Source organism: Psammomys obesus, unplaced genomic scaffold (assembly GCF_907164565.1).
Source record: "Psammomys obesus unplaced genomic scaffold, mPsaObe1.curated_primary_1811, whole genome shotgun sequence".
Lineage (NCBI taxonomy): Eukaryota > Metazoa > Chordata > Mammalia > Rodentia > Muridae > Psammomys > Psammomys obesus.
The window spans coordinates 30,447,493-30,474,782 of record NW_026592890.1 but is presented as its reverse complement, the minus strand read 5'-3'; the positions used below and the strand labels follow the sequence as shown (position 1 = coordinate 30,474,782).

The 27,290-nt window shown below is 41.5% G+C and overlaps 1 protein-coding gene across 1 annotated transcript in view; it reads right to left on the bottom strand.

The window, feature by feature from the left end:
* Nucleotides 1-10,334: 10,334 nt before the first annotated feature.
* Nt5dc1 (5'-nucleotidase domain containing 1) overlaps nucleotides 10,335-27,290 on the bottom strand; it is a 110,812-nt gene continuing 93,856 nt past the window's right edge. The window contains 5 exon segments of the mRNA XM_055615923.1: nucleotides 10,335-10,517; nucleotides 10,520-10,614; nucleotides 16,029-16,197; nucleotides 18,612-18,764; nucleotides 20,717-20,835. Coding sequence (XP_055471898.1) covers nucleotides 10,479-10,517; nucleotides 10,520-10,614; nucleotides 16,029-16,197; nucleotides 18,612-18,764; nucleotides 20,717-20,835 — 575 coding nt within the window. The 3' untranslated portion in view covers nucleotides 10,335-10,478.

Sequence of the window (27,290 nt, the reverse complement as noted above, 5' to 3'; positions counted from 1 at the left end):
TACTGTCTGGGCAATGATGAAGTGTTTCACTTCTATTCACAGGACAACACGAACTGAGCAGACCAAAATGTCTGTTTCGTTGGTTGGTTTGTTTTTAAACAGCAGATGAGAGACTATCAGAACTGGTTTTGAGGCTGCACAGAGAATAACTAGGAGAAATGGGTGTGGTAGCACACATCTGTGATTGCAGCTCTTGGGACCTGAGGTAGGATGAGCTGGGGTTCAGGGCCAGCCTGGGCTACAAAGCAACTCACAGGCAGCTGGGCTATATCCAAGATCTATATCTATCTATCTATTTATCTATTGGAAGGAAAGATGGAAGGAAGGAAATTAAGATCTAAAACTTAGGAAGAAAAACAAGAAATCAGAGCAGGCACAGGGCTGTAGGAATGAGCCAGCTGTTTGGCAAGAGACATCAAGAGAATGTCAGAGTCTAATTTTCACAGTAGATAAAGCAGAACAGAAGCCATGTTAGCCTGCAGCAAGTGAGTGGTGATGTCTTCTCAAAATGAATACCTTTGTCAGACTAAAGCTAAAAAAGTAATGGCAGAGAACAGTGCCACTCTCTGATGATGTCTAGGATAGGAGAAAGGCAGAGACCACAAGAGATGGTTAACTTGCAAAACAAACCCAGTTCTCTCCCATCTCAGAGCCCAGACATAATCATGCCAGAAGGACCTGCCATGGACTATCCAGCAATGTGACAGCTTTTAACTCAGCAGAAATCTTGGTGTATTTGCTTGTTTTGCTTAGATGGCTAAAAATATTAGGTATTCATTTTCACAAGCCATATAGCATCCATACCTTGACACAAATATTGCAGAAGTATTTAACCTCTAAACCTTTATGGAATAGTGGCTGAAGAGAAAACTATTACTTAAAACTGAAGTTGTGAAATCTTTAAAGTGTGCTTGGATATATTTTAGTCACATACTCATATTTTGGGTATTCCTGTTAACTGTTTTGTCTTTTGAGGCAGGGTATCACCGTGTGCACAGCCCAGGCTGGTCTTCAAGTCTTGATCCTCCTGCTTCTGTCTCCCTAAGTGCCAGGATTACAGGTATGTGCCACTGAACACTCCTTTGAAAGCACCACACTGTTGCTGGAAAACAGTGTAGCACTCACAGAATCCATGACATCTCTTCATTTCAGAAGGCTGTTTTAAGCCCCTTAAGAAAAGACTTTGACCAAGGGAGATGGGGTTAGCATAAATGGATAAAGGATGGCTCACAAAGAGTATTTTTCCAATGATAACTGTATTATAAGTGATAAAAATCAGTATAGGTCTTTAAGTTACATAGCCCCATCTCCACTGGTTTTGTTCCATGCTTTTTAGTGCATATCACTGTGAACGAAGAAACATGGGCTGGAGAGACAGCTCAGTGGTTAAGAGCAGTTGTTGCTCTTGCAGAAGACTCCAGTTTGGTTCCTGGCACCCACATCTAGTGGATCACAATCATTTATAATCTGGCTTCAGGGGAGCTAACACTTTCTTCTGGCCTCCATGGGCAGTTGCATGCATGTGTACATATAGACAAGCAGGAACACACATAAATATATATATTATATATAACAACAGCTTTTTTTTTTTTTTTTATCCTAGACAGGGTTTCTCTATCCTTGACTGTCCTGGCCTTGAACTCACACAGATCCTTCTGCCTCTGCCTCCCAGAGTGCTGGGGTTACAGGTGTGTGTCACTACACCTGGCTTTTAGTAGCTTTTCATTAATGTTCTTTTAAACTAGAAATGATTTATTCATTTTATGTAAGGATGCCTGGTACCTATAAACACCAGGAGGCAAGGAGGCCAGATGAAGGGCTTCAGATCCCTTGGAACTGGAGTTATAGACAGCTGTGCGTAGCCAGGTTTTCTGAAAGAGCAGTCATACTCTTAAATGAGGAGCCATCCACCACTCCAGTTCCCTCTTTTTATTTTTTATGCTATTACTTACTTTTTAAATTTTCTAATTTTTATTATTGTGTGTATTTGGACACAAGTATGCCATACCGTGTGTATAGAGGTGAGAGAAAAAGTCAGTTCTTTCTTTCCACATTTCATGGGTTTCAGGGATTAAACATAACTCATCAGACTTGGGTAGCAAGCACTTTGAACCACAAAGCCATCTTGCCAGCCCTATGTTTACCTCTCCTATTCAGTTAGAAACACTGGCACTTTTTATTTATTTTTTTTTGAGACAGGGTTTCTTTGTGTAGCCTTGGCTATCCTGGAACTTGCTCTTTAGACCAGGTTGGCTTTGAATTTATAAAAGACCCATCTGCTTCTGCCTCCCAAGTACTGGGATTAAAGGCATGTGCTATCACCACCCTGCTGACACTGGCACTTTTCATGAACCATGAAACAAAATTTAAATGTAGTTTAATCAAGAAGCACTCACTAGAAGCAGCAGTAACGAGCAGGCAGGTGTGACAAGGGGCAAGGTGCTCCAAATTCTGACTGTCTTTGTAAGATGGAAAAAGTGAGGTAAGATGAGATGGCGCCTTGGCTCAAAGTCTTTAAGTGGGAACAGGGAAAGGACTTTTCACTCTAAGTTACTTTTCCCTCAACTTTTTAGTGGTCAAAAAGTACAATTAATTTTTAAATTTTGGGTTTCTCAGTTCTTACACTAATAAACATTTGTGAACATTGAAACATATATTCTTGGAACACAAGATGGCTCAGTGGGTAAAGGCACTTGCCCCAAGTGTGATGACCTGCGTTTAATCACTGGGACATACATGGTAGAGGGAAAAGAATACACACATATATACATACATACAAACACACAAATGTGAAAAATAATAATAAGCATCCTTACTCACTAACACAAGAAACACCCATAGGAAAAAATAGCTTTATTTTAAAGCAAAATGAAATCTCTACTTAAAGCATACAATAGCATCTTTTATTTGGCCCTCAGCTTGATTGCCCATGCTCATTATAACACTCCAATGACATTTTGGATATCAAATACATCATTGTATATGTATACTTATTGGTCAACATCAAAGATACTGACAATAAGGGAAAAAGTTCTGTATCCTTTCAATTACCCTGAGAAATGCATCCTAATAGTACAGTTGGGATTTATCTGAACTTTACAAATTGTAAGAAACTATTTTTTTTTCAGTGCATATTTTAATATGCTAAATTCCAAGAAAAAATGATGGTAATGTTTTCTAGTCCTGCCTATTATGGACAGTGAAGTTAACAGGCAAAAGAGGACCCAGGAATTTACAAACATCAACTGAATCTAAACATCTTGTGTAAACATGATCTGCTGCAAATGCTACCAACATAACTAATCAAAAGCACACGAACACAACATACCCTGATCTGTACCTACACAATTCTGTAAGTGATTCTTTCAGCCGTTTGTTACTCTCCTTCCCAAGGACAACGCTGGAACTTAAGTTTCCCAGGTATAAATTTAAATTTGTCAGGGACCACCTGAGAGAACTCGCCAACTTCAGAGACCACCTGTGGAAGCTCACCAACTTGCCTCAACTTGCCCGTTCCCTTACCTGCAGTAAACATACTGCTTGGAGATTCCCATTCCCTTACCTGCAGTAAACATACTGCTTGGAAATGTCCGTTCCCTTACCTGCGGTAAACATACTGCTTGGCAACAGCAGAGATGTGCTCACAGAACCATGGCTTATTACAAGATGTTTCAGGCCCCTGGCCGAGAAGAATCTGTAATTTTTCACCCACCCTACTTCCTTATCCTGAACCCTTTATAAAAGCTGACTCTGCTCAGTAAAGTTAGTCCTTGACAAGCACCTGTTTGCTTGGACTCGGTTTCTCTTTCTCGCCCATCTTTTCACAGGTTCGGATTCTCTTCTATCCCCGCTAATGACAAGCTCCGCTGGCCGGGGCAGGTGGTGCCCAGACGTGGGGCTAGAAGAACGAATCCCTTCCGGACGGAGACTCCCGAGAACAATGACCAGTCATTCTCCCTGAAGGCCACCGCTTCTAGACCCGAGAGACGGTAAGGCCTGGTAAGTGTTGTTCTCCCTCATCATTCCATCCCATCAAGATGGGCCATTCGTTGTCAAAGTAAGCATGTTTCATTCGGGATCTCAAGGCTTCCCTCAGAGAGAGAGGAGTAAGGGTTAAGAAAAAGGACCTCATAAATTTCTTTTGTTTTATTGATGAAGCCTGTCCTTGGTTTATGATAGACAGGCCAACTATTCATCCTAAAAAATGGCAAAAGGTTGGAAGAGAATTAAATCAAAGAATGGAAACTGAAGGAGAATCTTCCGTTTCCCCGACTGTTTTCTCCTACTGGGGATTAATTAGAGATATCGTCGAAAATGCAGACGATGACCCTGGAAAGCGCAGACTCTTATCTGTTGCTGAATTCTGCCTCCACTCTGCCTCTTGTTCCGCCTCTCGCTCGGCCTCTGCTTCACTTTCACTTTTAGAAGCCTCCTCTAATTCTAAGGATTGTTCTCCTCAGATCCTCCCTCAACTCTACCCTCCCCTGCCTTCTGAACACGCCCTCTCTTCCCGTTCTTCTCCTCAGTTTACAAATCCTGTTCTCCAAAAACCTACTCCATGCAAGCCTAAACCCCCTTCTGCCACCCCTGATGAACCGCCTGACCCTGGTGACGCCGCTACTCTGGAGGACGAGGCTGCCCATTATCATAATCCAGACTGGCCCCCCCTGGCTACAGCCCCTCCTCTGTATGTTTCTCGGGTGCCTCTGTCCTCGGCTTCTCCTCCTTTGCCTGCACCCCCTCAAGTTTCGTCCTCTCTCTCTGAGACTAAACTCCGCCTCTCAAGTCCAAGACCTCACAGACATTATTCGCCTCCAGGAACAGATCTCTCGTCTGTCCACCCGCTGGACTGACCTCCAGACTGCCTGTGCCCCTTCTTGTCTGCCCCCTGCCACTCTTCCCTCTAAAAACTTCCTCTGCCTCTACGCCGCCTGTCCAAATGGCCTTTTCAGTGACCACCTGACCCCTCCTCTCCAAGAGGAGGGTAAGCTTTCTTTACAAATTGTTAAAAGGGCAATTCAAGATCAAAATATTAAATATTACTCTCCTGCTTCCCCCTTGTGGCTACTTATTTTCCCTACAACCTTTTTTCCCTACTGGTCTCTTGTGGCAGAAAGGACCATTATTTTGGGTTCATTTACCTGCCTCCCCTTCTAAAGTTTTGCCTACATACCCGTCTTTAGTGGCACAAATTTTAAGATTGGGTGGAGAATATTCCTTTAAATTATTTGGAAAAGATCCTGACACTATTTGTGTCCCTTATACTGCCTCTGAAGTTCAGTGGCTTTTACAGCTTTCTGGTGAGTGTATTTGTATTAATTGTATTTCCTTTCAAGGAAAAATAGACAATCACTACCCTGCTGATAAGCTGGTCCAATTTTTGTATAAACAGCCCATTGTTTTCCCCAAGCGGACCAAGACATCCCCCATCCCTGGGGCTGTATTGGCCTTTACTGATGGCTCCTCTTCTGGGATTGCAGCCTTTAATATTAATAACAAAATCTTTCAGGCTCAGACTAAATTTACCTCAGCACAACTTGTTGAATTAGCCGCCGTTATTCAGGTCTTTAAAGTTCTTGCTGATCAACCATTTAATCTTTACACCGATAGCGCCTATGTTGCCACGGCGGTTCCCCTTCTTGAGACCGTTCCTTATATTCGCCCTTCTACAAATGCTTCACCTCTTTTTGCCAAACTTCAACAATTAATACTAGCAAGAGATGACCCCTTTTTTATAAGACATATTCGGGCACATTCGGGACTCCCCGGACCATTAAGCAAAGGAAATGAACTTGTTGATCGGGCCACACAGAATATTGTTGTAACTGGCACAGTTGCCACCATGGCCTTGCCCTATCCAGTAACTCAGGCACAAGAGGCTCATCAGTTACATCATTTAAATGCCCAGATCCTTCGACAAATGTTTTCCATCACCCGAGGACAGGCTCGACAGATTGTTCGACAATGTCAAGGTTGTCTGACACTTCTGCCTGAGCCGCATTTGGGGGTTAATCCCCGCGATCTCACCCCCGGAGAGCTATGGCAAATGGATGTGACCCACTATCCACCCTTTGGTAAGCTAAGATATATCCATGTTTCCATAGATACCTTTAGTGGATTCCTATGTGCCTCATTACAGACCAGGGAGGCCACAAAAAATGTTATTAGTCATATCCTTGCCTGTTCTGCCTTTATGCCCTTATCTAAGATTATTAAAACAGATAATGGGCCTGGTTATACTAGGTCCAGCTTTAAGCAGTTTTGTGCTCAGCTTAATATTAAACACCTTACAGGCATCCCATACAACCCTCAAGGACAGGGCATCGTAGAAAGAGCACATCAAACCTTAAAAAACATGCTTAATAAATTACAACATTCTGGAGGAGTATTATACCCACTTAAAGGTAATTTTAAGACCTTGTTAAATCATGCTTTATTTGTTTTAAATTTTTTAACCTATGATAATAATGGAAAATCTGCAGCTGATCGGTTTTGGCACCCTACCACGGCCGATTCCTATGCTCAGGTCTTATGGAAAGACCCTCTAACCTTTAAATGGTCTGGACCCGACCCAGTACTCATTTGGGAAAAAGGCCATGCTTGCATCTATGACTCCAAAGCTCAAAGTGCTAGATGGCTTCCTGAAAGGTCCCTGAGAAATATTCTCATTGTGCTTAATTACAGAACCATGAACATTCTACAGACCTCCCTTGTTATATGGTTGGCAATCCGGCTGGTGGTAAGTGACCCCTCATCATATACACTTTATAATTTTACATGGGTTATACAAAATCAGGCTGGGGATGTAGTCAACTCCAGCTCCCACATCGGAACGGAGCCACACTGGCCCGATTTGGAAGTCGATCTCTGTGCCCTCGCTCTCGGAGCGGGTGCTGAATGGGGACTCCCAGATGTCTATGCCCCCCGCGAGCGAGCCCCAAAGGGCCATACGTCCGGCACAGGACCGGAATGTGGGAGCGACACGCAGGGCGCAATTCTTGCTTTACTCCGAGATGGACTCCATGTTTGTCCAGGAGCCCATAGAGACAGGAGGCTCAATCACAAATGAGGCTGGGAAACTCCTGAATGCTTTTGTGCGTCATGGGGCTGTGAGACCACTGGAGATACCTATTAGAACCCCACCTCCAGTTGGGATTATATTACTGTAAAAAGAACCCCCCCCCCCAAGAGGATTTACACAGCCTCTGACCCACAACCATTAAACTCGAAATGCGGGTCTGATTCCAGGTTAAAAGGATGGTGTAATCCCCTCCTGATCCAGTTTACTAATCAAGGAAAACAAAAAGACTGGACAGGCCGAGGATATCAATGGGGACTTAGATTATACAAGGAGGGAAAAGATATTGGTCTGACGTTTAAGATAAGCTTAACTAAAAACATTCCAAATAGAGGCTCTGCAGCCATCGGGCCTAATAAAATATTACATCAGCCTGCTAAGCCTGCCCAAAAGAATAAGCCCACCATTCTGCCCACTATTACTATGCCTTCATTAATTGCTCCCTTTCAACCTACCATCCCTGATGGCCCTCCCTCATCCACTGATCTTATTATCTCCTTGGTTAATGCTTCCCTTGAAGCTATTCATAATACCAGCCTACCCAAGTACCAAGAGTGCTGGATTTGCTTTTCCCCCACACCTCCCTTTTATGAGGGTATTGCCTCCTTTGCAAACCCCATCCCCACTAATGACGCCAATTCCCTTTCATGGGCCGCTGATACATCTGGAGGCCTCACTCTTAGCATGGTATCAGGCTTAGGACATTGCTTACTATGACCAAATATGCTTCCCTTCGCTTCTTTATTACAAGTTTGCAATTAAACCGCTGTTGTAAATAATTCCTTCACCTATACTAAAGCTCCTGATAATACTTATCTGGCTTGCTCTCTTGGATTAACTACCTATTTAGTTAATTCGGTCTTTCTTACAAAAAGGGATTTTTGTGTAGTTGTTTCCATTCTCCCTCGGCTTTTTATACATAATTCAGATAACTTTCTAAACTTTTGGGAGAGAAAAACCTATTCATCTAGAACCAAGAGAGAGCCTCTCACAGCAGTTACACTTACTGTCATCCTTGGCCTGAGTGCCGCTGGGGCCGGAACAGGCATTGCTTCTCTTGTTACTTCACAACAGCATTATGCACAATTAACTGCTGCTGTTGATAAAGATATCCAAGAACTCCACCAAGGAATGCAAAATCTTAAGGATTCTCTAGCCTCTTTATCAGAGGTGGTTCTCCAGAACCGGCGAGGCTTAGATTTGGTCTTCCTCAAAGAAGGGGGACTGTGTGTAGCTCTCAAGGAGGAATGTTGCTTCTATGCTGATAAGACCGGATTAGTACAAGACAGTCTGGATAGAGTCAAAAGTAGTTTGGAAGAAAGGAAAAGAAAGAGAGAACAACAAGAATCCTGGTATCAAAATTGGTTCTCTACTTCTCCCTGGATTACTACCCTGCTCCCAAGCCTGTTGGGACCTTTTGTTGGCATTCTCTTACTCCTCTCCTTCGGCCCTTGGGCCTTTAATAGATTAACCAGCTTTATTAAGTCACAGGTAGACTCAGCAATGAAACCCGTTGCGGTCCATTATCATCGCCTGAACACCACGGTGGACCCCCCCATGGACAAGAGCGGCACAACACCTCAACGCCTTGACTTCTCGTCCCTCAAAACAACCAGGGGAAGGTCTTGGCTTCGCCTATTAGTTAGGGACAAATAAGCGTGGAGTTTCCCTAATGGTTCCTGCAGCTTCCTAATTGGCTGTTATAATTGGCTAACGTTCACTGTGGTAAAATGTGATAAAAATTGACCAAGATTGACTTTCCAAATTCTCCATGGCCACTTTTGGGCGAGCTTTTATATCTTGTGGGCAGGCGATCTAAAAAAGCGTTACTTTCCACAAAGTGAGTGGTCTGGTAAGTCAGAGACGGAATGAACATATAAGCCTTGGTCCACCTAAGACAGGACAACCTTGCCTGGAGGAGGCCGCTCCCATGACGGGTAAGGCCCGAGCCTTGTCATTCTAGCAGGCTCAGACCCCACTTGTGCCCCATGTTTGGACTGATGACTGGTGGTTGCGGACTTGGGCCCTCAAAGCAGGACCTGGGTGCTAAAACCTCAAACCGTCACTCCTGGGGGACACAATCTGCCTTGCCCACAGTTGCTAATGTTCAGCCCTTTGGCCTCACTACCACAGTTTCTATCCCCTATCATAAAATTAAAAAATTTCATTTGGCAAATTAAAAACAATTAACCTCAATTTACAAAGTTCCCCATCTTACAAGCTGCAGCAAATCATCCCTTTCCTCCATTTTATTTAGACTAGAGAGGGGGAGATGTCAGGGACCACCTGAGAGAACTCACCAACTTCAGAGACCACCTGTGGAAGCTCACCAACTTGCCTCAACTTGCCCGTTCCCTTACCTGCAGTAAACATACTGCTTGGAGATTCCCATTCCCTTACCTGCAGTAAACATACTGCTTGGAAATGTCCGTTCCCTTACCTGCGGTAAACATACTGCTTGGCAACAGCAGAGATGTGCTCACAGAACCATGGCTTATTACAAGATGTTTCAGGCCCCTGGCAGAGAAGAATCTGTAATTTTTCACCCACCCTACTTCCTTATCCTGAACCCTTTATAAAAGCTGATTCTGCTCAGTAAAGTTAGTCCTTGACAAGCACCTGTTTGCTTGGACTCGGTTTCTCTTTCTCGCCCATCTTTTCACAGGTTCGGATTCTCTTCTATCCCCGCTAATAACAAGCTCCGCTGGCCAGGGCATAAATTCTTCCTAATGGGAGAAATTAATACTAAGGAATAAGGCTATATTATCTTAAGAAATCATGTCTCTTTTGATGTGTTTTGGGGAAAAATAGCAAAAAGTCTGATAGCTTGGAAAAATAAAGCAGTTTCACTAGACTCTGGTGTTGGCTATCAATTCTGGTTACACTTTTTGATATGCACATATTAAAACTGAATATTCAACACAGGTTTTACTAACAAGGCTTCAAATCATAGTTGAGCATCAGAGTCACTGGAAGGCTTGTTTAAAAGCCGTCACCGGGCCCCATCCCAGTTTCTCATTCAGGAGGTTTGGAATGAGGCAGTCTAATTTGCATTTTCAAATGCTATGTTGTTCTGCTATAAGTCTGTGGACCAGGCTTTAGAATCTGCTGGCCTAGGTAGATGGATAAATATATGCTTGCATATGTGTGTATCTTCATCTTGGGAGAATCCTCAAAACTACCAGTATAGAAAATATTAGTAGTGTTCTTTATTAGTCCTAAAATTTTTAATATACCAAGACCTGTTAAACATTAATATGATTTATGTAAAATTATATTTTATAAGGACAGATTGACAAGTATCCATTTGGTCAATTTTCATCGAAAATTGTTCTCATAAATCATGTGAATTTTTTGGGAAAATTAACATTTTAAAAAGTCTGTTACACATATGGTCGGTTCATTTTCCAGTGAAGATTATTTTGCTGTCTGTGTCGTGTCTTGAGAATTCAAGGTATAATGGGCCGACGGATAGTAACCAGCTGTTTTTGAATTGTTTGTAGAGAATCTTGTAAATTTGTAGTCCAGGGGTAACTCTGTGAGGGAGGGGGAAAAAGGGATTGTTTTATAAGTCCCCAAATTACTTTCACAAATATAAATAAATTAAAATTCAGTGTTTCATGAGCCAAACAAGGAAAACAATAATAGTCACATTAAAGTGCACAGGTAAATGACCATGAAGCTTCCACAATACAAAAAAAAAAATACAAAAAGAACTACAGATAACTATGGGATGCTGGGAGTGGGAGGACTAGTCTTTCCTAGGGAAGAGCACACCGTTGGTGATCCAATGCCAAATGGTCAGCCTTGAAAACACATATATACAAGTAGTTCTGTACAGACTGACTAGTTTGTATTTCTGTATTTAGGAACTAGCATATGCAAACATTGCATGTAACATCAATTAATGAAAACAGAGGCCACAAATTTGAAAGAACAAAAAGGGATACACAGGAGGCTTTGGAGGAAGAGAGGGGAAGGGAGAAGTAATTATAATGTCAAAAAATAAAAGAAGTAATAAAAAAATTCAATGCTTCTATTTTTCAAAGTTTCATAATCTTGATACTTGTGCTACAGGTAGGTTGGTACCAAGGATACAGAGTATAGAGTAAATAAAATGCACAATAGTATGTATGCCAAGTCACATTTAAATATAGTTCACAAAATTCCCAGAGCTCTGGCCCAAATTATTCTTATATTAGGTGCCAATGAGAAGCATCAAGGCTCAAGCAGTTAATCTTTACCAGAAAACAAAACAAAACAAAAACTCAAACAAACAAACAAACAAAAAATCAAAGTGCTGGATAGGAAGAAGGAACATTGCTTTCCTGATGTCACAGAAAGCTAACCTTACTGTGAAGAGAAAAAACAACATCAGTAAACACACCCTGGCTTCTAAGTATTTAAATACTGAATGACATAACTATGTAATGTGTAATGCTGCTATGGTAACAGCAATAATCTGTTATTATTAAGAATATGGGGGGCTGACAGGTGGCTCTATAGTTAAAAGCACTCACTGCTCTTACTGAGGATTTGATTCCCAGAATCCACATTGAGTGGTTTATAACCACCTGTGACTCCAGCTTCAGGGATCTGATGCCCTCTTCTGGCCTCTGTGGGCACCCCTCCCTTCATATACCTTAAAAAGCTGTGATGGTTGGAAAGATAGCTCACCAGTTAAGAACATGTACTGCTCTTACATAGGCCCCAAGTTCCATGGGGGATCTGATGCCTCTGTAGACACCTGCATTCATGTGTACATACCAACACAGAGACACAGTTATATACAAACACACACAATTTAAGATAATAAATCTTAAAAAAAATCAAGGAAAAGAAGCTGGGTGTGGTGGTGCACACCTATAATCCTAGCACTCAGGCAGGCAGAGGCAGGTGGATCTCTGTCACAATCAAGCTACAGTTCTATAGGAGATACAGCCTATTCATAAAACTGTGGTTACTGTGTCACATTTTGAGGGAGTGTTTCCAACATCAGAACAAATAAGATACAACTCTCTCCTCCTTTCCCAGCAATGAACAGGGCTTAGTTCGGTTTTAGTAACCTGCTTATTAGCTCCTCTGAGAGAAGCCGGCCCTGTCAGGTTCTCTCCTTGGGCGCAGAGAGAAAGAGATTAGTGGCAGGATGGGGAGATGGCTCAGCGATTAAGGGCCTTTTCTGTTGTTCCAGAGGACCCTAGTTCAGTTCAAGCACCTACAGTGGTTGGCTTCCACAGGCACCTACACACAAATAAAAGTAAATGCATAAAGAAAGGAAAGGTGGCCTGAATTGATAGCTGAGGGCTCATTTTCTCCTTAGTTTTAGAAGTAAGTTTTAGAATGAAAACTCTTTTTTACTTCCTTACTATTCACAATCACACTTGATAATTTTTATACCTACCCAAGTATCTTAGGATAATCCAGTGACTTCTATTATTATACCACCCCAACAAAGTTCTGAATTATTTTGAAAGAAAATAGTTTCTTTAACAGATTTTTTTTTTAAAGCAAGACTGTTTTCACGCTGCATTTAATTTTGTGTATAAGCACTAAACAACAATAAAAAGGAACACTTGAGAACAAAAATACCATTTCAGAAGGACATGCCGACATACTGGTTTGTGCACTGACACTCAGATGGATCTTTTAGAAGATCAAACCTATGTCAGGGCTGCCACCATCATCCTCCTAATAAATAGTAAGAGGTAAATGCCTTGCTTTCCTCCTTCATATCCATCCTGTAAGGGAGGAAAGGCACTCTGACACCAGCAGTTCCAGGAAGTATGAAACTCAAACACTTCCATAAGTTTCTAACTTGCTGAAAGAACTTAAAGTAGCTCGACACAGATAAACATCAGAGTGAGGTCACTGGGGTGCTGAAAAGACGAGCAACACTCAGGGACTCATGATTCCCATGGAGATCAATGAGCAAAGAGGGAAGGCCACTTTCTGCCACAGATCTTCCTTCATGTGTGCATTCAGGCTGGAGGCAGTGGAGAAGCCAGGGACTTTTAGCAGTCTTGCCGGGGAACAGAGACAGACCGAGTGACTAGGGGCCCAGTGCAATAGAAGGGCAGAGAACTGGGTTCCGCTGTTTTCTCCTCAAGCCCTTTGCCAAATTCAGAAGAGAACTGGACACCAAGACTCCACACCAAAAGCATACACCTCCATAGCGGGGTCGCAAGGTTGGGTGGGTTCTGCACAGCTTTTCAATTAAACAGGGACAGATTAAGTTCCCCTATGAAGAAGGCAGCCCAGTGAGTGTCTCAGACTTGCAGTTAAAATGTATGTTACTGAGAACTGAGAACTGAGAACTTATCATTATGAAGTGATTCTCATGTTAATAACAAATGTTTCCCCAAGTGTCTAGTTTGCTCCACATGATTACAGTTACTCTTGGGAGCACCAATTACAGAAATCTTCTCATTTTACCTTTTATGTCTCTTTTACCTTTTTTCAGAGTCTCCTGTGACTTTACTTGGTGGTGCTTCATTCTGTAACTGCCTTCCTTCCTGCCTAGCTCCCTCCCAGTGCTGGGTATGAAACCCAAGGCCTTGCACCTGGCAGGCAGGCTCTCTATGACACTGCCAGTCTCCTTTTGAGCTAGTTCACCAATTTGTTTTCTACTGTGTCTAATCAGTTATGAAGTCTACTCATTACTATTTGAATTATGGTTTTGAAAAATTTAATTGAAATTTTCTATTCTCTTCATTTTTATATCTCTACAAAATTTCTCAATCCTTTGTTTTCTGTAGTTGGCTGTTTTTGTTATTATTATTATTGTGGTCTCCTAGCCTCATATTCCTGGCAATATTTTTTAAATTTATTTATTTATTAATTACAGTTTATTCACTTTGTATCCCAGCTGTAGCCCCCTCCCCCATCCCTTCCTAATCTCACTCTTCCTCCCTATTCTTCTCCTATGCCCCTCCTCCAGTCCAATGATAGGGGAGGTTCTCCTCCCCTTCCATCTGACCATAGTCTATCAGGTCTCATTAGGACTGGCTTCTTTGTCTTCCTCTGTGGACTGGTAAGGCTCCTCCCCCGTCAGGTGGAGGTGATATAAGAGCCAGCCACTGAATTCATGTCAGAGATGGTCCCTATTCCTATTATTGGGGAACCCTCTTGGATACTGAGCTGCCTTGGGCTACTTTTGTGCAGGGGTTCTAAGTTATCTCCATGTACAGTCCTTGTTTGGAGTATCAGTCTCAGAAAAGAACACCTGTGCCCGGATTTTTTGGTTCTGTTGTTCTCCTTGTGGAGCTCATGTTCCCTCAGGTCTTTCTATCTCCCCCTTCTTTCATAAGATTCCCTGAACTCTGCCCAAAGTTTGGCTATGCATCTCAGCATATGTTTTGATACCTTACTCAGAGGCCCTCTGTGATAGGCTCCTGTCCTGTTCCCTATTTTCTCCCTCTTCTGGTGTCTGTCTCATTTGCCTTTCTAAATGAAGATTGAGCATCTTACCCAGGGTCCTCCTCCTTGCTTAGCTTCCTTAGTTGTACAGATTTTAGTGTGATTATCCTATATTATATGTTTAATATCCACTTCTAAGTGAGTATATACCATGTGTGTCTTTCTGCTTCTGGGATACCTCACTCAGGATGATCTTTTCTAGATCCCACCATTTGCCTGCAAATTTCATGATTTCTTTGTTTTAAATTGCTGAGTAGTATTCCATTGTGTAAATATACCACAATTTCTGTATCCATTCCTCAACTGAGGGACATATGGGTTGTTTCCAGCTTCTGGCTATTACAAATAAAGCTGCTACAAACATGGTTGAACAATTAAAAAACGGGTTACAGAGCTAAACAGAGGAACATCGATGGCAGAGAAACACTTAAAAGAAATGCTCAACTTCCTTACTCATCAGGGAAATGCAAATCAAAACAACCCTGAGATTTTACCTTACACCCATCAGAATAGCTAAGATCAAAAACTCAGGTGACAATACATGCTGGAGAGGATGTGGAGAAATAGGAACCCTACTCCATTGCTGGTGGGAATGTAAACTTGTACAACCACTTTGAAAATCAATCGGCGCTTTCTCGGACAAAGGGGAATAGGGCTACTTCAAGACCCAGCTATACCACTCATAGGCATATATCCTGGCAATATTTCATTCAGGGCTGAGCAGTATATAAACTATTTTTAGGAAGTATTTGAATCCCAGAATAATATATTTCTCAAAAGAGAATGGGCACTCATTTCCACCAAGTGTACGGAGACATTAACCATCAGTGGGGCAACTAATACTTTTTTGGTATTCAGTTGTTTGAAGCAGAGTTTCAGCTCTTGTGAAAATATGGACTCTGCCTTAATTCACCCTTACAACAGAGGCTGAGGAGCTGACCAACTCTTCTAGTTCCCATCTTAGAAGTTACAAGAAGCTACTGAAAGGTTCATTCAACCTCTGTGGACTCTCTGGGGGCACATAGCCCCAAAGCCAGGTTCATCTTACTGGGACTCCTAAGCATATTGTAGTGGTAATTCTCCCAATAGGTATCCTATTTCTCCAAACTTTTTTTTTTAAGTTGTCCAGTCATTGTTGTTGGCTCCAGAAAGGGGTGTGTATGTGTGGTTCCTGACCCAGCATGCCATATTTGGAAACTCTTTCCCCTAAAAAATAACTCATTATACAGACTTAGCACGATATATTTCGGAGTATATATGAATATATGTATATATGCATATATATGTATATATGCATATACATCTATGCATGTACAATTAATGAAAAAGAGGCCATGAATTTGAGAGAACAGAAGGGGTATATGAAACGGTTTGAAGGAAGAAAAGGGAAGTGAGAAATGATGTAATTAAATCATAACCCCCAAAATAAGGAAAAAAATAACTGTATGTCTTGAGAAGACATCTTTTCTCAGATGACACCTCCAATGGTTTCTATCTTGGGCAGGGAGAGACTTCACCATATTTTCCCCCTTACCTGCAATAGCTTCAATGCTGGGAATTGCAATCGTGCTGTAGGTGCTGATTCTCTTAGAGGACCAAGTATAAACTAAGGAGTCCTCTGCATTTCCTTGTCTTGAGGCTGAGTCAATAAAGTATGAGCCCCATTTATTAGATAAGGAATTTAGAGGCTTTACCTTTGGCTCCTGAAAGAAGATGTAACAACTGTGATTAGAATGGCATCTGCAGTGAACTGGTCTTGCAAGTGTTTTTTTTTTTTTTTACTCAATAAATAAACAGAAGTAGGAAAATGCTAGAGACCTATGAGCAGGGTTTGGAAACCTATTATGTTTCTGCAAAGAAAGTAACATTTCCTTATGAGTGCCCTTTTAACATGACCCAGCATTGGCTCTTTAAAACGTCAGTTGCCATAATCTAAAAACTATCCTAAGGTATATATTAAGATATTTTCTATGATTAAAATAATTCTAATATCATTCTATTATCATCATTATTAGTATTATTACAGTATTAGTATTATTAGTATTATTACATTGAAGGATAAAAACCAACTTCACTGGAGTTTTCTCATTTAGTGTTTGTTTTTTAGAAGAGGATGAGAACAGAAAAACTTATTGCTGCCATATCTGGGTTACTAGTTGTTGTTGTTGTTTTTTTTCCTTAAAGAATATTTTCTAGTAGCCCATGGCAGTCAGTATCCAAGTGGGTTACATAGTAATGGGAAGAGGGACTGCCTCTGACATAATCTGATTGGCCTGCTCTTTGATCACCTCCCCCTGAGGGGGGAGCAGCCTTACCAGGCCACAATAGAGGACAATGCAGCCACTTTTGATGAGAACTGATAGACTAAGACCAGAAAGGAGAGGAGAACCTCCCCTATTAGTAGACTTGGGGAGGGACATGCATGCAGAAAGGGGAGGGAGGGTGGGATCGGGAGGGGAGGAGGGAGGGGTTTATGGGGGGATACAAAATGAATAAAGTGTAATTAATAAAAAATTTAAAAAAAGAATATTTTCTAGCTCTTCACTGAGAGTAGTGAGAAATAAATTTGTTAGTTCCTAGAACTATCCACAAACTCTTTCACAAGTTGTCTCTTCATGTATTGGTTTTCCAAACGGAAGGGTAAATTCCAGGTAGTCACTTACTCCTCTGTTTGTGTGCATGCATGTGTGCAGGGCAGAGGTCCATATTGAGTGTCTTCCTGGACTTCTGTCAACCTTAGTTTTTGAGACAGGTGATCTCGTTGAGCCTGGTGCTACTGATTTGGCTAGTGACTGGCCAGCAAGCCCCATGGACCCTCCTCTCTCCAGCTACTATCCCCTGCAGGCATTACAAACATGTGCCACCAAGGAATGTTAAAAACATGGGTTCTGAGGATTGAACTCGGGTCCTTATGATTTTGAGGCAAGCACTTTACTGACTTAGCCATCTCTCCAGCTCCGTATATTTCTACTTCTTACTGTCCTTCATGATGGAACTTGAGAAACCATTCCTTACAACGAGGTTACTGTTTCAGCTTCTTTTCTATTGCTATGAAGAGACACCATGACCATACCAACTTACAGAAGTGCGTATTGGGGGCTTATTTAAGTTCCCTCCTGATGCCCTTGAACACCTTCCCTCAAGCCCTGTCCTACTTTCATGTCTTTTTTTTTTTTTTTAAATGACTTACTGAGTTTAACTAGTGTTGCTTGCATAAGCAAGGGTGTGGGCGGCTTATCAGCAGCCACTATTGGAAAAACCAACTCATCTTCCCTTGAAGCCATTAACTGCCAACAGTTCTCCTCATAGAGTTCTCCCATCCGTGATGGGATGATGATGGCCCACAGAGCAGAGTTTTAGCAGAGCCATTCTATCTGGCATGTATTCCGGAATGAGGGCAACTACATTTTGAAGCAGCCTTTCATTGGTGATTGTTATCTGAGGTTTATGGGATTGCTTTTCTGAAGGATTCACAGAGCCTTTGCATAACTTAGTCCTGAGACATATCTGGCAAACTAGGAAGTCTCTTATGGCTGAGAACTGCTTAGGTGATGGTTCCTTCAGACAACTCCAGATCAGATAAGAGGCTCTGGTATGTGGAAATTTACTTGCTATATGGCTTTTTGTGTGACAATAAAGAGCTTCTGAAAAGCTCCTGGGTGTTCAGTCCTTCAGAGGCTGATGCCCCCTGCTGCTGAGAAGCCTAAATTCATCCTGTCTTTCTTCAATCAATCTTCCTGCATAAGCCAGAACACCTACAGGCATATACTAGGTTCTTAAAAGCAGACAATACAACTAAGTTGGCTAGAGGTATCTGCTTAGGAGAAATCCATTAAATAATAGAAGTTCAAACACCAATAATAGAATCATGAAGGTATTCAGTTAAACCAAAATAATAATTATAAAATAATAATAAAAACAGGGTTTCATGAAGCCAAAGTTGGTGTAAAACTCACTATGTAGCCAAGGTTAGCCCTAATATCCTGATCCTCTAGTTCCATTTGTCATATGGTGGGACCTCAGGCATATGAAACCATTTCCAGGCAATTCTAAAGTCAGGTAGCATAAGGAGACTTCAGCTTTCAAACACCCATGAAAGGACAGACTGGATCCTTACCTCATATTTTCCTCTTTTCTGCAGAGGCTTTGCTTCCTCAGGCTTCTCTACTTCTTGACCCTGAAGCTCCTCGAGAATAAGGACTGTTTCCCAGTTAGTATAGTGATGGGCTGGGAAAATATCTGAATGCATGCTGTCACCAAAGTAAACGACCTATGATCCAGACAGAAAATTCTGAATGACGCATGGATATGAGTGGTGGCCACTGTGCAGACAACAGAAGAACCAAAAATGATGTGTGTAGCTGGCTTTTGCTACTTTGTGGGTTTTTCCTTTTCCCTCCCTTTATTCCCCCTCCCCAGTTTTACTCCCTAATACTAGATAGGAGAGAAACAAGGATAGAGGGAAAAGGAAAGAGATCCCTGAATAAAATCAGGGATTAAAAAGGGGATGGCAGCAACATTATTGTTGGACTATTTCCTGCTGATTAGAAAAATTGAGCTCCTTAGGGAAAATCTGATTTTCACCATCAGGATAGTGAATTTCTTCTTGTTGCTGTTTCTTGTTTGTGAACAACTACTTAATAATCTAAGACCAACAGCAACCAGCAATCAACCAACAACCCATGAACCACCCACACATCGTGCTCTAGCATTTATATAACCTCTCAAAAGTCCCCAAAATTCCAAACGTCACACAATCACAGAAACTGTCTGCAGCTGGCAAAATCATGGTGCTGCTAGAGGACCAGACAAATCATAGTCAGCTGCAATGAAGCAGCCCCATATCCCCACACCTGGGATTAAAATGAAAACATATTCTTATAATATTTCTATGTTTTAAAAGAAACCAAAATTCCAAAATTCTCAGTACATAAGTGTGGAGAGCCGCTTGGGCATGCCCGGGCAAAACGCCATTACAAGATGGCGCCAACATCCGGCTCTGACCCTGGAAGACAAGTAATATTACGCATGCGCAAGGGCAAAAGCGCGCCAAGTCTTGGCCCAGCCCAGGGCGTCTTGTGAGGTAATGAGTAAGCAGCCAATCATAGACCACACGCCGCCTTAGGGTGTATATAAGCAGTGCCATTCCTGGGCTCGGGGTCTTCCTCCTCTCATCGCTTGACTGCAATAAAGCTTGCTGCAGAAGGATCCTGTTGTCTGTGTGCGTTCTTGCTGGCGAGACGACCACGCGGGTTGCAACACATAAGTGTCTTAAACTTCCATAAGTAATTTTACATATGATTTTACCAATTATTTGTCTTATTTGATTCACAGGTTTGCTGAAGATGTAAGGAAGGTGAAGAAGATGAGAAACAATTTTATTTGATTTTCCTAATGAAGAAATGAGCTGGTGTGCCTGCCTCTAGAACTACAACTGACAGCTTATTATAGGGGATTATATGTTAAGAACATGCATCATAACCACTCTTCAGTTTATACACACCAAGGTCTCGTGCATCTGCTGAAACAGAACTCATGAATGAATATATATATTTAGAAAAGCATATATAATTTAGAAAAGTCCCTGGGGAATTCTGAGGCAAAGCTTACTGATTCAGACTACACCACTCCTCAATTCATGGAAGAGGGCATGAGGTTCAGGGCTAAGAACCAGAGGCTCCTCACTGAGGTCCTGTGTCCACTGAATAGTTCTCAGAGGGCAAAGAAAGTAGGGACCAGAGCTCAGCCACCCAATGATTCCTCCTGCTCAGAGGTCTTATGGTATGTATCACGTAGAGAAAAAGACTATACTGTGAATGTGTACTAATGCCCAACATTGACAGTGTGACCAAAGGCTCAAACGCAAACAATTCTTTAAGGAAAAGCTGGTCAGTGTCACTTCAGTCACTGCTTTTTTTTTTTTTAACGTTAAAATATTCTTTGATGAGTTGTTATCAGAATGCCATTTCTGAGGCACCTTGTGTATGACTCATGTACTTCCTAGACCTGTGACCTCTGTGGCATCCTTACTTTCCCATAGATAAAGACTGTGTATTAACCAAATGTGTATCTAGTCAGAAGAGGCAAAAGGAGAGATGCAGCAGATGCTCAGAGGCAGATGACCCATCTACGTACATAACCATAACCATTTACAGCCTCCATGGCTCGGTTCACAACCATTTGTTTCTGCACATCAAGGACTCTGCCTCAGTAAGAAATTACCTTGGGTTCAGGCTTGCTGGTCATTTTCTTCAGAAGTTCATAAAGGTGGGCAGCATTCCCTTGGGAGTACCAGCCAGGTTTATCCAGAGAAGGCAGCTCATCCTGCTCCTCATCGTTCTCTGCAAACACGATTGACAACCACTGTTTAGTTGGGCTGCACCCAGGGCCTAGGACTATGTATACAAGTAAACCATGTGGGAAGGATGCATGCATTATATAAGCACCAGCTATAAGCATGTGTGTGTTCATATTTATTATTTATCTATCAATCTATCATCTATCTATACTTGGAAGTCAGATGACAGATCTCAGCAGTTGATTCTGTCCTTCAACTATATGGCTTCTATATATGGGTTCTATGGATTAAACTCAGGTTGTTGGGAGCAAGTGCCTTTACATGCTGAGTCATTACCTGCCTTTGCTTTTACAAAATGGTTCACGTAATGAACATCATCATGAAAGCCTAATTAAATCCTGTCAGTTGGAAGTAGGGGAGAGGGAATAGACTTTTATCACAGCAATCTTTTAAATCAGTCCTTAAATCTACACCCTATCCAGCACTGAGAAAGACAGGTAGACATAGTTCCCACCCCTAGCAAAGAAGCTACCTGCAACTGGTGGGTACTTGCAAAGGGAAGATCTTTAATGGAGTCTCACTGGGTATATTCATCACACTTCAGGGTAGACCAGTGGCCCCCAAGTAGCTGGCCTCACAAACTAAATGGTGTTTTGGTAGACATTTGTGTATATATATATATTTGTCTTACTGGTCTTTGGTTGTATATTTTGGTTTCTGTTTTATTTATTTTTTTGGTGGGGGATTCTTGTGTGTATTTCTTGTTTTTTTTTTGTTTTTTTTTTAAGGAGAGGGGGAGCATGATGTTGGGTAGGTGAGGAAAAAGGGAAGATATGGGAGGAGTGGAGAAAGAGGGGAAAACTTAATCAGAATATATTGTATAATTGTTTTTTAATTAAAAAAATTGTATCTAAGAAGCTTCAAGTACTTCACCCAGTCCCAGATTAGGACAGGAAGTGAAAATAATAGAGGGCCACCTGATATCAAAGCATGAGTGTGGACTGGTCCACATTGCCTTCTTTCTCTCACTTGCTACTTGGTCTCTGCTTCTTCCAAAACTCTCCTCTCTCCCCACCACAATAAAGCAGGGCTAGTGAAAGAAGCTGAGTATATCCAGTGCTCTGGATTGTGCCACTATTATAAGCCTTGTACACAAGCTGGAAGCTGAGGACAATCTGCTCACTGAGTAAAGTTTAATAAAAAAAAAAAAAAAAAAAAAAAAAAAAAGAACAATAAAAAAAATTTAAAAAAAAAAAAAAAAAAAAAAAAAAAAAAGATGACTTATCAACAAAGACTCTGGTAGCCATCAGTACAGCTTTGAAAATTATATGGAAGGACGAAGCAACCCTTTCCCAGAAATGGAATGACTTTAGACTTTTACTTTTTCTTAGTTTTTGTTAGCTTTGGCCTCTTTGCTGTGCCTCTAAGAATGATCTCAATGAGACACAGCTCACATTACATACAAAGGTGGCTGTATAAGATCATGCTCATATTACAAGGGCCTTCTTTTAGAGAACAAATACCAAACTGCCGCGGTTTCTATGGGATCTGAGAAGGATGACTGAAGGATCCTAAAGCTTAAGTTTTGTCAGCCTTGCTATACAATCAGTCTTGGGACAGGACATGAGTTTACGCAGAAGGGGAAAAGCTATGAAAGTAAGGTATTAAAACAACATCTGTGGCACTGATAAAGCACTTTCAGCAAAAATTTAATTTCCACATGTAAAAGTCATAAGCAGGTTCCCTAAAAGTGTGTTCAGCTTTTACTACAAATCACCATATATGTGGAATTGTAGACCAAATGTTGGTCACTGCAGCTGAATGGGAAGTAATTTATTAACCTTATAACAAAAACAAGTGAAATATACATCACTACAATGAGGTAAACTTCTATCCAATCTAAACTATTTTGAATGATTCTGAAAGCACAATTACAGATGAGTAAAGCTACATGTACCACTGGCAGTTTATGGTCAAGGACCTTTAACTCAGTCTTGCTGTCATTCCAGAGTGTTTTTCTAATTTTTCTGCACAATCCAGTGAAAATCGTACTCTCAAAAGAATAGTTTGAAGACAAGACCAACTAGCAGCCCAACATTAGAATCCTAAGAAGATTCTACCTGTTTTTTGGAGACATACACAAAAATGCAATCACTTCTCCCATCTGTTTTTATTTAGTAGCAATATCTTACTGTGTCTATAGTGTAGACAGTTGTTAAATACAGAAATACTTTAAAGCAGTCATATTTGATATGTAAACATTCACTTCTCAAAGACAGTGAAAATCTTTATGCTATTTTATAAAGTAAAATGTTTATAAAGGCATTTTATAAAGTAAAAATGTCTATACTTATATTTCTGAAATACTGAGTGCCATGTACATCGCTCAGTAATAGAGTACTTGCTTAGCATGTGTTAAGTTCTAAGTCTGATTTCTAGCCCAGAAAAAAAGTGCTGATTCAAATGTTGAGAACCAGTCATCTAGATAAGTGGGATAAGAAAGTAATTTATTTATGTTCCAAGTTCAGATTCTAATTAATTCCACAGGCTGTGTAAATTTCTAGCTTTTTCCTAGTAAAAGTGGAGGACAGGAATATCTATTTTTAAAAGAAGCAGATCGAAATTACAGTTAATATATATAAAATACAGTTAGTACACACACATATAAAGTTTTTAATAAGCAAGTATGCAGAACAATGTGAAGACTGTACTTATATTACTTAATTACATTTGAAAGGTAGAGGTCATGATGGATGTGGCAAGGCACATCCTTAGCCTGGCAAGGACTCATGTTTCCTGAACCTCCCCCTTCTCCTTCAGGATGATTAGCCTATCATGGGAGGTTTGAAATCAACCTCCAGCCAGTGGATGAGATGCACTTAGCACTGTTGTCAAGGGTAAAGGATAGGAGCCATCCCAAGAGCCATGCGTGTGCTCGCTAGCCTGATTTGTGCCTTAACATACCCTTTTCATATAGATACATTTGCCATGTTCATGTGTTCATGTGCTCCTTTCTCTAACATTATATAGCAGTGGATTATGATTTTAAACCTATTAGAAGTCTCCCTGTTTCTTGGAGTCCTTCCTATACGTGAGCCTTCATGAAGAGCTCCTACTTATCTTCCCGTATCTTTTCCACAATGTGAGCTGGACACCCCCCCCCCCCCGCCATTGTACTTTCTTGCCATAAATAGAATAAAAAATTTCAAGTAAAATAACTACTGAAATGCTAATTTGTGTTGGGGGTTATGAGATAACAATTATCTTACTAATGGCTCCTTTTCTAGGGTGACATGGAACTGTAAACTGCTATAATGACAGATTCTGCCACTTTCATTCAGTAACATTTTAATGTTATTGGCACAGCACCAGGAACAGCTTTCTACAGCTACCGACAGGCACATCTCAGTCGGAGAGAAACCTCAGTAGCCCACCTCCCTGTGCATGACATTAGGAGGGAACTACCCAGACCTCTAGAGAAGGAACAGACTAGCAGTACCATCTGTAAGTGCCATAAGGCAGGAGTGAGAAGTCTCCAGACAGAGGAGGCTTCTATTTCATTGTCCCTTACAGTCTGGTCTTCTGAGCTTAAAAATGCAGAAACTAAGACTCCCCCAGGCTCACTGATTCAGTCTCCATCTTAACAAGATCCATGTGTGATTCTGTATATACACTATAATCCCAGAAGCAATGACAGTGAGAGCAGCCACGACAAAGACCTGGATGAGGAGTGAAAGGCCATGTTTTCAGCAGAGATACTGTAACCAGTACACATTAGGGAAGAGGAGAAGTTACCAGCCATAGAATGCTTATATAGAGTGGGAACCAACATGATTGTGTGAATAAAATTAAATATACACTGTGCCAGCCAAAAAGTGAGTAACTGGAAAGATACTGAACTGCTTAAAAGCAAGTAAGAAGTTGATATCTGTGAATGAAAAGCACTAGAAGAGAGGTAGAAGAGTTGGGAGCGAGTGCACAGGTGGGAGATTATGTAAGGATTACACAGCAGATGGGAAAGGCTGTATATGAGGATCTCCTGTTCTGGCAGTTCCATGGTTAAGTTTGCTCAGTAATCACACAAGCTGATTCATCAGCACGCTTCGTTATCTTTGTTTTTTAGATGGAAAGGAAACAAGTGTTTAAAGCACTGAGGGTTATGCAGGAAAAGATAACCCTTGAGATTCAGGGTAGGAGACTCGGCTAGGGAAAGGTGAGGCAGGGGAGGGAGGGTACACGTGTTGATAACAGCTGAGGACAAGGGAAATGTATGTTGAATTTTCATAATGGGGAGGGAAGTGAGTTGGCAGTGCAGTGGACAGATAGGAAAGAGGCTCCCTCCTAGATTTACAGTCTTGTAAGGCAGAGTTCCTCCCTTCTACCCCCAAACCTTAGCTGGGGTCTCCCTTTCCATAGCCGAGGAAAGGAAGGGGCGGCGGCTGGGGGGATGTTGATGCAGACTCTGCTCACATGATGCTTCTCTTTCTCCCTTCCCCCGTCCACTTTTCTTAAGGTCAGCATGGATCAGGGGACAGAGTTGCTGGGCCCCCATTGGCTACAGCACCATCAGCTCTTCTCTAGTTACCATGACAACCACTGACGTCAGGCACATGCCACTCACTAAGGATACACAGAACACAGAGAATGGCTCCTGGATTTTTCTATTTCAGCAAGGTCACTGTCTTAATTTTATTCCTTTGCCTTTTACTGGAGCAAAGATTGGATTTACTCCTGGTGGTTACAGCAGAGGCCTTATCTGATGGGCACCCATCGTACTCATTAACAAGGAGGGTGGCTTGACGGTTACAAGGTTGACGTGGGCTGGAGCTTGGTGACCCAAGCATACCGCAATGTGGCATCAAGTCACCTGTGAGAAGATGAGGGCAGAAGAAGGAAGGCAGTGGCAAGCTGACAGATTTAGGGCAGGGCAACCCAGAGAATGACTGTGTTTTCATCATTTCACTGAGATGCACAGCTGGCAAAATTCCTAAGAGAATTACCGATTGTGGAAAGGACAGCATGCTAAGCAACAGGGGACGGATGAGTTCCTATGAGCACTCCAAGCTTCCGGACCCATCTCTGGGATGTGGAGAGTACAGAAGACACATTATGCCTCTGTAGGTCACAGAACAAGAAAATGGGACCCATCAATGTACAAGCGAGAGCAAAACCATGCACAGAGAGCTGAAGGCCAACAGAGAAAGGAGATGCACACACAGAAGGCTGGGCTCACTAACAAGAAAAAGGAACCAGAGAAGGGGGCAGGGCTTGGACCCACAGACACAGCTGGTAGGGTCCACAGAGCAAAGCTAACATGAAATAAACAGAGCATCTACGTAGGTAGGTGTGGCACAAAGAGCAATGCTATGCTCTGATTGCCTTCTGCACTCCCAAAGTCATCTATTTGTGTGTGTCCAAGCTACAGGATTCTTTATTTTCCATTTAAATGTTTTATGTCAGAAACTTAAGTCAGCAAAACCTTAGGCTTCGAGTTAAATCACATGTGGACACTGAAGTAACTCTAAACTTCTGTACCGTGAGCAGGAAGACACATTTAATTTGATATTTCTAGGCACCTTATGAAAGTCACAACAGGCCATGGTTCTGTATCAATATAGACATTCATTTTCAAAAAAACAGAATAGAATGATAAACTTAGGCTTGATAAGACTTTTCTGGATTCCAAATCAGAGACAATAAACTAAAAGTGGACAAATTGGCTCTATTACAGCTGCCTTCTGCACAAGAGCAAAGGAAACAGTCAGCGTGTGGGAGGTTTGCAGAATGTATCTGCAAACCGCAAGTAAGGGTCTAATATTCTTAACGCATAAGTACTGGAACACATTCCAAGAATAGAGCCCTGTCAGGAGAATTCTGAGTGCTTGTGAGAACACTCCAAGACAACAAGAGGAGAGTCTGGTAACCTCAGTTTCTTCAAAACTTGGAATTGTTTTTGGAATGTGTTTCTGTGCTCCTTCCAGGTGTAGCAGATAGGAGTGAGTTTACTTCAGATCAATCATTATTGCTTGCTGCTGTTATTCAATTACATGTTAAAACATTCTTTATATGCATCTATGGAAAACAGAAGCATAAATGTTTTGCCATGTGTGGCCTGTCCTTGTGATTATATATGGCTTGAACTCAGGAGAACTTTACTCATGTGATTCCTCTTAACCCTCATAGTATAAACTGTTTGATGGTTTGATGCTCTGAATAAAGTTGTATACTGTGTGAGACTTTAGTCTACCTTGTTTTTAGGCTTCATTCTCCTAGTTTCCACCACCAGAGAGACAACAAGAGAAAAGTAACAACCTGAGTGAAACAAAAAACCTGAGCAAACATTTCTCTATAGATACATATAGACCCAGTAAATCCATGAAAAAAAATCATTATTAATCAATAAGAGAAAGTGAATTAAAGGTTCAAGGAGGTATCACCTCACTCCTCTGAGAATATATATATATATATATATATATATATATATATATATATATATAT